Here is a 14,849-nt window from a genome sequence, read left to right on the forward strand (position 1 = left end):
AACTTAACATAACATATGTTGACATTTTTTGCTTAAAAGGAATGATAATTTTCAATCACTTTAATATGCCCATGAATTGTGTTAATGACCTTTCCTTATCTTTCTTTATTACGATAGGTAAACTCTTCAATTGTGGTATCTGATCTTTCACCTTTTTCTTTTTCTTTTCTATTATTACGATAGGGAATATATTGTGTTAAATTTTAGAAATAGTTTAACAATAATAATATTAAAAATAATAATAATTTTATCATTATTATTACACACAAAACTAAGAGAATGAGCAACTAGAAAGGAAATACAATAAACAACTTAAGCACAGGCAATGCGAGAAGTGAGAAACAGGACAAAATAAACGTTGAATTTCTTAACTATAAAAAACTACTCAACAGGTTCTTTTTCCAAGTCATTTGATTCACCACATATCAAATAGAGAGCTGTGTTCTTGACCAGCAATCCATCCCCAAAAGTCATGAAAATCTCCACCTTGTCTCCGGATCCTAAATTTGACATTATGGCATGCCAATCTTCATCATTGAAGGAAATTACTCTGCCATGCCTGTGCATATGTAATGTGCACTTTGTGTAATTAACCACTAAGACACTTGTAAGACATTCAGTTGCCACGATTTCAGGGGTTGATAAATAAACAACACACAAAACCATTCCCTTCAGTTCACAATCCTGAGGCACATTGAAACAAACTGAATGTCCCTCACCCACATTCGCCAACCAATAAGGATGGTTGTCACCTGGAAGAGAAATATCACAAGACTCCCTGCTTGCCAACCCCTGTACAAGGAGATAGGCTTAGTCATGTTTATAAGTTTGCTATTCAAATGATCACCTACAATCACCATTTGATAATTCCAAATCACAAATATGGGCATTTTTAATTCAAATTACAATGTAATACACAGATCAAATTTAACCAAACTGATAATAGTTTGCTGTTTATTTCTAAATCATGTGTAGCATGATCGTTTGGTGTGTCGATCATTAAAATCAAGTACTTTTAGATGAAACATTACGACTATAGAAACGAGTTGCAAAAAGGTAAGTAATGTAGTTTCTTTTAGATATTGTATTAGGATCATTTCATGTTGTCTTAACTGATAGCTAAAATGAAGGGTGAAGGTATGTAAACAGAGGTAAAGAGCTAGAGAAGGAACCTCAGAAACGCTATTGCTGAGAGTATTGAGGAATTCATTGTAACTTCCAACACCAATCAAAGAAAACCTCAAGTGATGCTTTGAAATTCTTGATTCTGTAACATTTACACCGTATTCAACAACAATTGTTTTCACTTCATTAGATAGCTGAAACTCCGTGTCACCTTGAACCAAAATACTGCGAAGATTTGCAAGGCTGCTATGAAATGGTGCAAGGTCACGCCAATTATTATTCTCCATATCCATGCAAAACGGACTAACAAAAGATTGGGGATTCAGTGTTGGTGACATCCAAGACCGAATGATAGAAGGAAAAATACTAGTTGACAATCCTTCAAATCCACGTAGGGATATATATCCAATGCTTTTTGAGATTACAATTGAAAAGGGCACTTGTTTCACAGCTGTATTTTCAGCTACTAGAGTTATCAAGGATTTGATCTGCGCTATATCTTCTTCCAATATGTCAATCTTGAAACAACCAGAAAGAATGAAAGTTCTTAAAGATTTCAACTTATATACCTCTCTGGGAAGATTGCTTAGACTTGTGCAGTCTTTCAAATTTATCAGTAGTAGATTGCGGAGATCTCCAATGGATTGGTGTACCTTGCACAAACTTGGGCAATCTTTTAGAATGAGCTTTTCAAGACTTGGTAGTCCTGAAAAGTCAGGTGTTTCTCTCAAAAACTTGGAGTGACTAAGATTAAGGAATTTTAACCACTTTACAACCTACAAAGATAGTTATTTTGCAAAAGATTAGAAAGAAAATAGAAAATTGCAATAGTTATAACAAGAACCAATTATACTATAACATGTGAGTTTTAAAACAAAAAAGCATGTAATAAATACCTGGGGTTGTTTCCAGACGAGTTGAAGATGACTATGTTTTAAATCAATTGCAATTACATTTTCCATATGAAAGTTATTTGGTACGTACTCAAAACGAAACCCTTGCCAAGAAATCCATCTCAATTGTTTAGAAATGTACCCATAATCTCCAGTAAGTTGTACATGATCCAGTTGTAGCAGTCTTAATCTCTTCATTTTCTTGAAAGCACGAGCTTTGAAGCAATCTCTGCTGGTTAAATGTAGTTTCAGGGACAATCCCTGGGTAGCTTCTGTCCCCTGTGATGAATATAGAGAACAGGTTAACAACAAATGCATTGCACTAGAAAAAGAAAATAAATACAAAATAAGTTTCAAAATCATATAAAGAATGTTCTTACAGTATTCTTTTTCAGTACATCTTGTACATCATCCTGAAACCATAATCGACTCCTTTTCTCTGGTTCGTTTGGGCAACTTTGACGAATAATTTCTCTTCCCATTTCTCGTAACAAAGGATGCATTTGAAGTTTGTTGTTCCCTTCAACTTTTATGAGACCACGCTCTATGAGAACTCTTATTCCAATATCAGCATGCAGTCCACATCCATTTAGTATCTCTGTCACATAGCCTCTATCTTTACCAATAAAGAAACAACATACATCAAGAAATATATCCTTTTCCATGTCATCGCACAAACCGTCAAAATTTAATCTCAATATTTTCTGAACTTGAAGCTTGGGAATTACTTTTGCTTTTGGCAATACTCTTTCCCACTCTTCCATTGTCTTATCACATAAAAAGGAACCAAGGACCTCGAGAGCTAGTGGTAGTCCTCTACAATAAGCAACCGTGTTTCTTGCAAGTTCATTAAACTGTTTTCTTGGTTTTGCTTTTCTAAAGGCATGCCAACTAAAGAGCTCAAGGGACTCATTTTCATTCATAACATCTATTTTATAAACATAATCAACTTTGAGTCGGCTCAGTACGTGAACATCTCTAGTTGTAATGATTATCACAGTTCCTTGACCGAACCATTCACGATTCCCGCATAGGTTTTCTAATTGTTCAAACCCATTCACATCATCAAGCACAATCAGCAACTTTTTTTGAGAAAGTCCATTCTCGATCATAGTTCTTCCCATCCCAACGCTTTTCACCTCAGGCTTGGATTTAAGGACACCATAAAGAAGATTTTCTTGCAAATCAACATGCCTTCTATCTACTCGATCCCAAACTTGTCTAATATTTATAAAACTCTTACCGATGAATGGACGATAAATTCGATTATAGATGGCTTTGGCTATGGTAGTTTTACCCGATCCTGCCATTCCCCATATTCCTATCATACAGACTTTGGTGGAATGATTTTCAATACATTCAATTACCTTTTCCACGCGGGTGTCTAATCCAACAGGAAATTGGGTATTAGACAAGTCTTCATAGTCCAGCAATTCAAGAATGCGGAAAACAACTTTCTCCACAAGTTCAGCATCATGCCTTCAAGATGAAGGGTAATGTATTACCAAAAGTAAATAACAAGCTTAACATATGTTCATTCAGTCTCAAACAGAAAAAAGTACCAAGAATTCATTTGTTTACCTGAAATCTCTGACATCCAAACCACTGATACCTGCAGCTGTGGTGAGTGCACGGCTCCATCTGGACAATGCATGCTCCATTTGCTCTCCAGAATAGCTTTTGTGTGCAGCTTCTTCCAACGCTTTTCCGAAATCATCCTTCTGATAACGTACATCCAATGGGTCAATCTCGTAAAATATGGGTAGAAATATTTGACCAAAAGTTTCGTGGCATTCAATGATTTTTTCAAGCTGAAGAAGACAGCAGGTAGATAAAGGGTATGATTTGGAGAAAACGATTATTGCAATCTTAGAGGCTGCTATTGCTCGCATGTGTTCTTCCAGCTCCATTCCCTCCTGCAGATTCTTCCTTAATCAAAGTTTTGACTTGAGCTTGTAAAAGGAGAGAATGGAGATGGGAAACGAACTTTTTACCGATGTCTTCTCCCCAAAAGTTGATAAAGACATCGTATCTGAACTGGGGTTCTGATTTTAAGAAGGATGAAGACGATGATGATGATGATGGATAAGAAGAAGCAAACTCCATCAAAGGAATTGAAGTCAACTCTTCAGAAGCAATAATGTTAAGATGTTAAAATTACAATTGTTTATGGACTTATCATCTCATCTAAGAGTCTGGTAAGAAATTTCAGGATAAAAAAGTTATATAAACGGTGGCGTCTTGGAGGAAACGGAGAATATTCTCCTCGGGTGAATCCAAAACACACCTCTGTATATTCAGCCTAGTTACCAACGAATCCACACTCATTTCCACGCAACCATGAACAAGGTCTGCGGCCACCACCACCACACTCATTCTCCTCCGCCACGTATTCGCGGCCATGCTTGGCTTTATCTTAATCATCTGGATCATCCTCTGTTTGAAATTCAAAAAAATCTAATTTTCAATTAATTTTTTACTAAACTATTCTCTCAATCTACATTACTACACCTAACACCTCGTACACACCCAATTCCACTTTTATCTACATTAACAGCACACATATGATGTGGTAAAGTGTCACTTAAAAAAAAAATTAATTTGTATATATTTTAAAAAAATATAAGGATTCAATTTATTTTTTTAATTTTTTTTTATATTAAATTAAATATAACTCTAAATATACAACGAATAAAGTAATTATATTTTATTTAAGAAAAAAGATGGTGAAAAGATAATAAACTCTATTATATTAAAAAAACAGGTTAGTGCTGCAAAGAATAATATTTTTTATATGTAATCTCGAAGTGCGTTATGACCCACCCTCAATCACTCTATTTTAAATTCCATATATTTTTATTGATTAAAGTGCTTAGCTCAAGCAAAAATATATTTCCGGGCATTAAATTTTTAATGGAAGGTTTATCTCCGGTAGGTTATTTTTTATATTGTTTATGTTTTTTGTAATGCAGTGATAAGGAGTTTATCATTGTTTTAATTAGGTGAAAAGCTACCTCTGTTAGATAACAGACTGCTACCTTAAAAGCCATTTTAAACCCATAGATGATTACAATTTATAACAAAAAAAAAAATTGAGATGATGAACAAATGAGAAAAAAAAAGACAAAGAATATAAAAAAGAATATTTTATTTATTTATTTTCTTTTTCTTACTTAAATCCAAGTAAAGAGTCTGAATATATACTAGTATACTCATTATAGGTTAAACTAAAGAGATATAATGTAAAATAAAGAGTCTATAAAGGCTATAATAAGAAAAGATAAAATAAAAGCTACACATATATACAAAGAGAAAAGAAACTACCAAAAATTAGAAAAGACAAAATTAATATTAGCTTCCTTCTAGAAATCTTGTATTCATATCCTTTGTTAGCTCCCACAATTTGGAGAGCAAATATTGATAAAACCCAACTTGGAACAAATACTCTTGAAAGATTGAGGACTGAAGACTTTGGTATAAATTTCAGTCAGTTGTTTTGTGGTAGAAATGGAAAACAAATGTGAGACACTTCTTCATTTTTTTCCAGAAAATGTAACAATCTATTTTACGTGTTTCGTACGCTCATGAAACACTGGATTTGATGCAATATATATGGCTGAGTCATTGTCGCAGTATAAAAGAGATGGTTTCTCAAAAGGAACTTTGAAATCTAGGAGATAAGTTAGCCATTGAATTTCACATGTAACAATGGTCATTGCCTTGTATTCAACTTCATAATTAATAACTCTTTGATATTGTTCCTTTCTGTTAGTGTTGAGGGAATAAAACGGAGCAAGATATTTGTGAACAGAGAATATATATTTTATTTCACTACTACTTTTCAAATAAGAATACAATCTCCTAAATCGTCTTACAATAGACTTCTCAAATTCTACATTCTCTCTCATAAAACCTATACTGTAATTTACATTTAACTCAGTATAAATTACATTCAAAACTAGAATTAAAGATAATAATTATTGACTATTCAAATGCTAAAATAAAACTGATGACGACTTTGAGTTTAATGCTAAAATATCCTCCTCAAATTCAAACCTTTCATATTATTCATTCAGATTTCTTTTCTGAGTGTCATCACTTCCAAATTTATATTTTTCCTTACCCCAACTGCCCTCTAGTAGTCACCATACTATTCTGGATTGGAAGCAACTTTAGTTTTCTTCACTGCATCAATCCGTGCAGAATTTTGTATTGAATTACTTTTAATTTTCCAAACAAAATCTTCTTCACTTTCACCCTTTGAATTAAAAGGATTTAAGAAAGAAAATGACTTCAATGAGCTTTGAACATAATGATTAGACCATATATCCCTTTCAGATGATGTCTCAACACCATTCCATTTATGGTCTTCTCCTAAATCAAAACCACTATTTTCAAGTAAAACACATGAACCAAAAGGGACTTTTAATTTGAATTGTAATTCATTCACCTTTTATTTTTGTGCCAAAAGCAACAAATGAAGTTCTTCAACTTGATTGAATCTAGCTTCCTTGTCTTTCTCCATATCAACATATTTTTCTTCCAATTTTGTAAACCTTTTTTCTAGATTATCAAATTTTGCTTCAACGCTCTCCAATAATTGTCCCACACTGAGAATATTACTTTTCAAGTCAGGTACATAAATTTCAGTGACACTTTATTTGGATTTAAAGGCCATGTGCTCCTCCTCCATTGGATTGAGAGCAAAACTTTTTCCCTTCATTTCAACTTTAAACAAATCTTTGCCATCAACATCTTTGATTAAGCAATGTTTATTTTCAAACATCACTTTATAGCCTTTTTCCAACAATTGACCAACACTCAAAAGATTTTGATCAATCTCTGGCACAAAAAGAACATATGTAATGATTTTATACCTTTATAGCTTGTGATAGCTACTGTGCCTTTTCCTTTTACTACCAGGTGTTCACCATTTCCAATCCTCACCCTTTTAATCTTAGTAGTTCTCAATTCTTTGAAGAGTTCTTTGTCATGTGTCATGTGGTTGGTGCAACCACTGTTAATTAGCCGAGATGCACTTGAAATATTGTTGCAAAAACCAGTTGCAACGAAAAGTACATCCTCCTTCTCATTTGCAATTTGAGCATGTACATCTTGTTGCTTACTTTGGTTTCTACAAATGACTGCTTCATGCCCAAGTTGATTGCACTTAGCATCAGGTCTTCTCCAGCACTTAAACGGTGGATGACCTAACTTGTTGCAATGCTTATAAGGAGGATAATTTCTACCTTTGTTTCTCCAACCACCTTCATATTTGGTTGGTAAGGCTCCTTCTACTACTGCTCCATCTTGTCTCATGGCTCTCCTTTGTTCTTGTGCTTGTAAAACATTTAAGAGCTCTGCAAGAGAAATCTTTGATAGGTCCTTTGCATTCTCCAGGGTTGTTATGGTGGCTTCAAACCTCTCTAGAACTGTTACAAGCAGTTTTTCCACAATTCTTGAATCTTTTAACACAGATCCAAGCAACCTCACTTTGTTGGCAATGCTTAGAAGTCTGCCAGAGTACTCTTTTACAGATTCTGACTCCTTCATTCTCTGCAATTCAAACTCCCTGATTAGATTCAAGGCTTACATTCCACGAATCCTCTCATCACCTTCATATTCTACCTTGAGGTAATCCCATATTGCTTTTGTTGACTTCAAGGACATTATCCTTGTGAATACCATAGGAGATACAGCTGCAAATAGGCATGTTTTTGCCTTTGACCACTTCATCTTTTTTTCCTTCTGTGATTTTATTTGTGCCACCGTAGGGTTTTCTGGAAGGGACTGAATTTCATAGTCCTCTTCTATAGCTTCCCATAAATCCAATGCTTCTAGGTAGGTTTCCATACGAACAACCCACATTTGATAATTGTCTCCATCAAAGACAGGTGGTGTCATTGCAGAAAAATTTGATCCTCCTTCCATTGGTGTACTCTACTAACCTCACATGTCCCTCAAGAAAATAGCTTTGATACCAATTGTTGGTGTTGAGGGAATAAAACAGAGTAAGATATTTGTGAACAAAGAATATATATTTTATTTCACTACTACTTTTCAAATAAGAATACAATCTCTCTAAATAGTCTTACAATAGACTTCTCAAATTCTACATTGTCTCTCATAAAACCTATACTATAATTTACATTTAAATCATAGTATAAATGACATTCAAAACTAGAATTAAAGATAATAATTATTGGCTATTCAAATGCTAAAATAAAAGATGACGACTTTGCGTTTAATGCTAACACTTTCTTCTTTGATTTCGAGGATATGAGGGAATTCCCAAGATACACACTAAAACAAGTCACTAATTGTCTTGAATCACTAAAGGTGCCCCAATCACTATCACAAAGGCTTTTAAATGAGCAGAAGTGTTGGAAGAGAAAAATAAACCAAGACTCGAAGCTCCTTTAATATATTTGAGAATTCTAATTGCAGGCTCAACAAGAATTTGAGAAAGTTGTTGCACAAAAAAGTTATGTCAAGTCGAGTATTAGTGAGATACACAAGTCTTCCAATCAATCTTCTGTAGGCGTGAACATCTATGAAAGGAACACTTTCAGTAGAAGATAATTTTGCATGATTATCAATTGGAGTAAGTGCAGTGCAGGTTTGCTGGCTAAAAGACCTGCATCTACTAACAATTCCAATGCATATTTCCTTTCATTCATCATTATCCCTTTCTTACTTGTTGCTATTTCAACAGCAAGAAAATATCTTAAACCCCAAGATCCTTAATCTTGAATGTTTGATTCAAGGCTTGTTTGATTCGCTCAATCTCCTATTTATCATTTCCTGCCAATATTATCCACATACACCAATAATGTTGTAAAAAATCCTTTAGAAGAAGAATTAATGAACAAGGTATGATCATTCATAGATTTTGTATATCCCATAGAAAACAAAAAGGATAACAATTTGGAAAACCACTCTCTGCTAACTTGGTTAAGGCCATATAAAACCTTTTCTAATTTACAAACTTGTCGTGGTTGAATAGAAGTCAATCCAGGAGGAGCAACCATGTATACATCTTCTTCCAACTCTCCATGTAAAAAGGCATTGTTTATGTCTAATTGTTTCAATTCCAATTATAGATAGAAGTTAGAGAAAGAAACAACCTTATGGTGATCATCTTTGCTAATGGAGAGAAAGTATCAAGGTAGTCAATGCCTTCTGTTTGTGTGTATCTCTTTGCTACTAGCCTTGCTTTATACCTTTCAACTGTCCCATTAGCCTTATATTTTATTTTGAATATCTATTAATATCTATTTTATTTTATTTTACTTAGCTAGAATAATAGTCTCCCATGTTTGATTTGACTCCAAAGCAGTTATCTCACATTGTATAACTTTTCTCTAACAGTCATGTTTCACAGCTTCTCAGAATAAAATCAAAGTATCAACATTACAATTATCATAAATTATTATCATAATTATTTTTAATATTATGATTATTATTATTATCATCTTTATTATTATTACATCAATTTATTAAATTAATTTTTTTATTATGTTATATATCTATATAAAATAAAATTATTAGTATTATAGTTATAAAAAAATATTTTTAAGATTAAGAAAATTATTATTATTATTATTATTATTATTAAAGAGAATATTTGAATACAATGGAGAGAACTGATAAACATGATCAATAGTTCAAGAAACAAGCACAAGAACCACCATAAGCACAACATAGTAAGTGGATAAGAAAACCCATTTGTAAGGAGTTCCTTCATAAACTTAACATAACATATGTTGACATTTTTTCCATTGCTTAAAAGGAATGTTAATTTTCAATCTCTTTAATATGCCCATGAATTGTGTTATTGACCTTTCCTTATATTTCTTTATTACGATAGGTAAACTCTTCAATTGTGGTATCTCATCTTTCACCTTTTTCTTTTTCTTTTCTATTATTAGGATAAGGAATATATTGTGATAAACTTTATCATTAGTTTAACAATAATAATAATAATAAATTTATCATTATTATTACACAAAACTACGAGAATGAGCGACTAGAAAGGAAATACAATAAACAACTTAAGCACAGGCAAGAAGGTATAATCACAGGACAAATTTTTTTTTTTTTTATCAGCAAAGAATAGAATTTAATTAAAGGGGATACAAAAGGGTTATCCCAACCCTTTTACACCAACATACTGAAGATATACATATTCTATCTTCTGAAACAAGCTACTGTTACAACAAGGTGACCCTACTGTACTGTGTGTCCTGCCATTACTATGCTGCTTTAGAATTTACCATCTATGCTTTTGGACAGCAGCTCCTCCGTGATATGGCTCCACCAAGGTGTAAGCACCATTCACATTTGATTCTCTATCATTCAGAACCACATCATCATGACCATTCATTCTTCATTCCATAACAGCACCCTCCAAAAAAGTAAATGACACAAGCTCCTTCAGCCAATCACTCATTCATAAGCACAGGACAAAATAAACATTGAATTTATTAACTATAAATTACTACTCAACAGGTTCTTTTTCCAAGTCATTTGATTCACCACATATCAAATAGAGAGCTGTGTTCTTCACCACCAATCCATGACCAAAAGTCACGAAAATCTCCACCTTGTCTCCAGATCCTAAATTTGACATTATGCCATGCCAATCTTCATCATTGAAGGAAATTACTCTGCCATGCCTGTGCATATGTAATGTGCACTTTGTGTAATTAACCACTAAGACACTTGTAAGACATTCAGTTGCCACGATTTCAGGGGTTGATAAATATACAACACACAAAGCCATTCCCTTCATGTCACAATCCTGAGGCACATTGAAACAAACTGAATGTCCCTCACCCACATTCGCCAACCAATAAGGATAGTTGTCACCTGGAAGAGAAACATCACAAGACTCACTGCTTGACAATCCCTGTACCAGGAAATCAAGGCTTAGTCATGTTTGTAATTTTGCTATTCAAATGATCACCTACAATCACCATTTAATCATTCCAAATCACTAATATGGGTTTTTTTAATTCAAATTACAATGTAATACACAGATCAAATTTACCCAAACTGATAATAGTTTGCTGTTTATTTCTGCTTAAGTATTACAGCTCTTTGAATCTTGTGTAGCATGATCGTTTGGCTTGTCGATCATTAAAATCAAGTACTTTTAGATGAAACATTCCGACTATAGAACGAGTTGAAAAAAGGTAAGTAATGTAGTTTCTTTTAGATATTGTATTAGGATCATTTCATGTTGTCTTAACTAATAGCTAAAATGAAGGGTGAAGGTAAGTAAACAGAGGTAAAGAGCTAGAGAAGGAACCTCAGAAACGCTATTGCTAAGAGTATTCAGGAATTCATTGTAACTTCCAACACCAATCAAAGAAAACCTCAAGTGATGCTTTGAAATTCTTGATTCTGTAAAATTTACACCGTATTCAACAAGAATGGTTTTCACTTCATTAGATAGTTGAAACTCCGTGTCACCTTGAACCAAAATACTGCGAAGATTTGCAAGGCTGCTATGCAATGGCGCAAGGTCACGCCAATTATTATTCTCCATATCCATGCAAAACGGACTAACAAAAGATTGGGGATTCAGTGTTGGTGACATCCAAGACCGAATGATAGAAGGAAAAATACTAGTTGACAATCCTTCAAATCCACGTAGGGATATATATCCAATGCTTTTTGAGATTACAATTGAAAAGGGCACTTGTTTCACAGCTGTACTTTCAGCTACTAGAGTTATCAAGGATTTGATCTGCGCTATATCTTCTTCCAATATGTCAATCTTCAAACAACCAGAGAGAATGAAAGTTCTTAAAGATTTCAACTTATATACCTCTTTGGGGAGATTGCTTAGACTTGTGCAGTCTTTCAAATTTATCAGTAGTAGATTGCGGAGATCTCCAATGGATTCGTGTACCTCGCACAAACTTGGGCAATCCTTTAGAATTAGCTTTTCAAGACTTGGTAGTCCTGAAAAGTCAGGTGTTTCTATCAAGAACTTGGAGTGACTAAGATTAAGAAATTTTAGCCACTTTAAATCCTACAAAGAAGAAAATAGAAGAATGCAATAGTTATGACCGGAACCAATTATACTATATCTATTTTAATTAACCTACCGATTTAAAACAAAAAAACACGTAATAATTACCTGGGGTGTTTTCCAGATGAGCTGAAGATGACTATGTTTTAAATCAATTGCAATTACGTTTTCCATAGGAAAGTTTTTTGGTATGTACTTAGAACGAAACCCTTGCCAACAAATCCATATCAATTCTTTGGAAAAGTATCCATAATCTCCAGTAAGATGTACATGATCCAGTTGTAGCAGTCTTAATCTCTTCATTTCCTTGAAAGCATGAGCTTTGAAGCTACCTCTGTTGGTTGAATGCAGTTTCAGGGACAATCCCTGGGTAGCTTCTGTCCCCTGTGATTAATATAGCGAAGAGAAACAATTCAGAAATCTCTCAATATCTGTTGATCATTTACTTAATGCTGAGCCTAACAGGTTAACAACACATGCATTGCACTTGAAAAAGAAAATAAATTCAAAATAAGTTTCAAAATCATATAAAGAATTTTCTTACACTATTCTCTTTCAGTACATCTATTACGTTATCCTGAAACCATAATCGACTCCTTTTACCCGGTTCTTCTGGCGAACTTTGACGAATAATTTCTCTTCCCATGTCTCGTAACAAGGGATGCATTGCAAGTTTGTTGTTCTTTTTAACTTTTATAAGACCACGTTCAATGAGAACACTTATTCCAATATCAGCATGTAGTCTACATCCATTTAGTATCTCTGTCACATAACCTCTCTCTTTACCAATAAAGAAACAACATAAATCAAGAAATATATCCTTTTCCGTGTCATTCCATAAACCGTCAAAACTTATTCTCAATATTTCCTGAACTTCATCCATGGGAATTCTTTTTAGTGTTTCCAGTACACTTTCACACTCTTCCACTCTCTTTTTATATAAAAAGTAACCAAGGACATTAAGAGCTAGTGGTAGTCCTCCACAGTAAGCTACTATGTTTCTTGCAAGTTCATTGAAGTCTTTTCTTGGTTTTGCTTCTCTAAAGGCATGCCAACTAAAAAGCTCAAGGGACTCGTTTTCGTTCATATCATCCATTTTATAAACATAATCAACTTTGAGTCTGTTCAGTACGTCAACATTTCTAGTTGTAATGATTATCACAGTTCCTTGACCGAACCATTCACGATTCCCGCATATGTTTTCTAATTGGTCAAACTCATTCACATCATCAAGCACAATCAGCAACTTTTTTCGAGAAAGTACGTTCTGGATCATAGTTCTTCCCATCCCAACGCTTTCCACCTCAACCTTGGATTTTAGGACATCATAAAGAAGTTTTTCTTGCAAAGGAACACGCCTTCTAAATACTCGATTCCAAACTTGTCTAATATTTTCAAAAAAACTCTTACCGATGAATAGACGATAAATTCGATTATAGATGGCTTTGGCTATGGTAGTTTTACCTGATCCTCCCATTCCCCATATCCCTATCATACACACTCTCGTGGAATGATTTTCAATACATCTAATCAGCTTTTCCACCTGGGAGTCTAATCCAACAGGAAATTCGGTAATAGGCAAGTCTGCATAGCCCAACAATGTCTGAACGCGGCCAACAATTTGCTCCACAAGTTCAGCATCATGCCTTGAAGATGAAAGGTAATGTATTACGAAAAATAATCACAACCTTAACATAAGTTTCATTCAGTCTCAAACAGAATAATTCATTTGTTTACCTTAGATCTCTGACATCCCAACCACTGATACCTGCAGCTTTGGTGAGTGCACGGCTCCACATTAACAATGCATGTTCCAGTTGTTCTCCTGAATAGATTTTGTGTGCAGCTTCTTCCAACGCTTTTCCACAATCATCCTTCTGATCACGTAAATCCAATGGGTCAATCTCGTAAAATATGGGCAGAACTATTTGGCCAAAAGTTTCTTGGCATTCAATGATTTTTTGAAGCTGAAGAAGACAGCAGGTAGATTCAGTGTATGATTTGGAGAAAACGATTATTGCAATCTTAGAGGCTGCTATTGCTCGCATGTGTTCTTCCAGCTCCATTCCCTGCAGATTTTCCTCCTTGATCAAAGTGTTGACTTTAGCTTGTAAAAGGACAGAATGGAGATGAGAAACCAACTTTCTACCGATGTCTTCTCCCCAAAAGTTGATGAACACATCGTATCTGAACTGGGGTTCTGATTTTAAGAAGGATAAAGACGATGATGATGATGAAGAAGAAGCGAATTCCATCAAAGGATTGAAGTCAACTCTTCAAAAGCAATAATGTTAAGATGTTCAAATTACAATTGTTTATGGACTTATCATCTCATCTAAGAGTCTGTTAAGAAATTTCATATTTCTTTTGTTTATGTTTTTTTTGTAATGCAGTGACAAGGAGTTCATCATTTTTTTAATTAGGTGAAAAGCTACCTCTGTTAGATAACAGACTGCTACCTTAAAAGCCATTTTAAACCCATCAATTCTCCATCTTTAAGCATGATAACAATTAATGAATATTTGATAACATAATTTAAAGATACTAAAATCTGACTTTAAACAATAAATGTATAAACCAAGCAGCATAATACAACACATATTATTGAGAAATACAGGAGCAGTTTCAACATTGAGGCATACAAGTTCAACAACAAAATTTAATTAAAAAATGGAACATAATTTACCATGAGTGAGAAAAGTTAAAAATTCTGATAAAATCTGTGGTTATTCAAATGGATACTTTTATTTTTGTTGATCTTTACACTGGAATATGGAACTTAGGCCAAT

The 14,849-nt window shown here is 33.9% G+C and overlaps 3 protein-coding genes across 3 annotated transcripts; all 3 read right to left on the reverse strand.

Annotated features, from left to right (window-relative positions):
* Positions 1-335: 335 nt before the first annotated feature.
* LOC137818102 (disease resistance protein RUN1-like) lies at positions 336-4,531 on the reverse strand. Its single transcript, XM_090296265.1, has 5 exons — positions 3,600-4,531; positions 2,399-3,497; positions 2,022-2,297; positions 1,173-1,901; positions 336-792 (listed from the first exon to the last, which is right to left on the reverse strand). Exons 1-5 carry the CDS (start codon positions 3,926-3,928, stop codon positions 382-384), a joined length of 2,844 nt encoding a protein of 947 aa, XP_090152391.1. The 5' UTR covers positions 3,929-4,531; the 3' UTR covers positions 336-381.
* A 2,144-nt stretch (positions 4,532-6,675) lies between these two features.
* Positions 6,676-7,949, reverse strand: LOC137819193 (uncharacterized). The gene is made up of 3 exons (XM_090296602.1): positions 7,647-7,949; positions 6,950-7,574; positions 6,676-6,860 (listed from the first exon to the last, which is right to left on the reverse strand). Exons 1-3 carry the CDS (start codon positions 7,947-7,949, stop codon positions 6,676-6,678), a joined length of 1,113 nt encoding a protein of 370 aa, XP_090152728.1.
* Positions 7,950-10,482: 2,533 nt separating this feature from the next.
* On the reverse strand, positions 10,483-14,379 carry LOC137819568 (disease resistance protein RUN1). The gene is made up of 5 exons (XM_068623451.2): positions 13,798-14,379; positions 12,605-13,706; positions 12,169-12,444; positions 11,332-12,060; positions 10,483-10,929 (listed from the first exon to the last, which is right to left on the reverse strand). Exons 1-5 carry the CDS (start codon positions 14,313-14,315, stop codon positions 10,519-10,521), a joined length of 3,036 nt encoding a protein of 1,011 aa, XP_068479552.1. The 5' UTR covers positions 14,316-14,379; the 3' UTR covers positions 10,483-10,518.
* Positions 14,380-14,849: the final 470 nt, after the last annotated feature.

The sequence above is a fragment of the Phaseolus vulgaris genome, chromosome 10, assembly GCF_051622355.1.
Source record: "Phaseolus vulgaris cultivar YP4 chromosome 10, ASM5162235v1, whole genome shotgun sequence".
Taxonomy (NCBI): domain Eukaryota; kingdom Viridiplantae; phylum Streptophyta; class Magnoliopsida; order Fabales; family Fabaceae; genus Phaseolus; species Phaseolus vulgaris.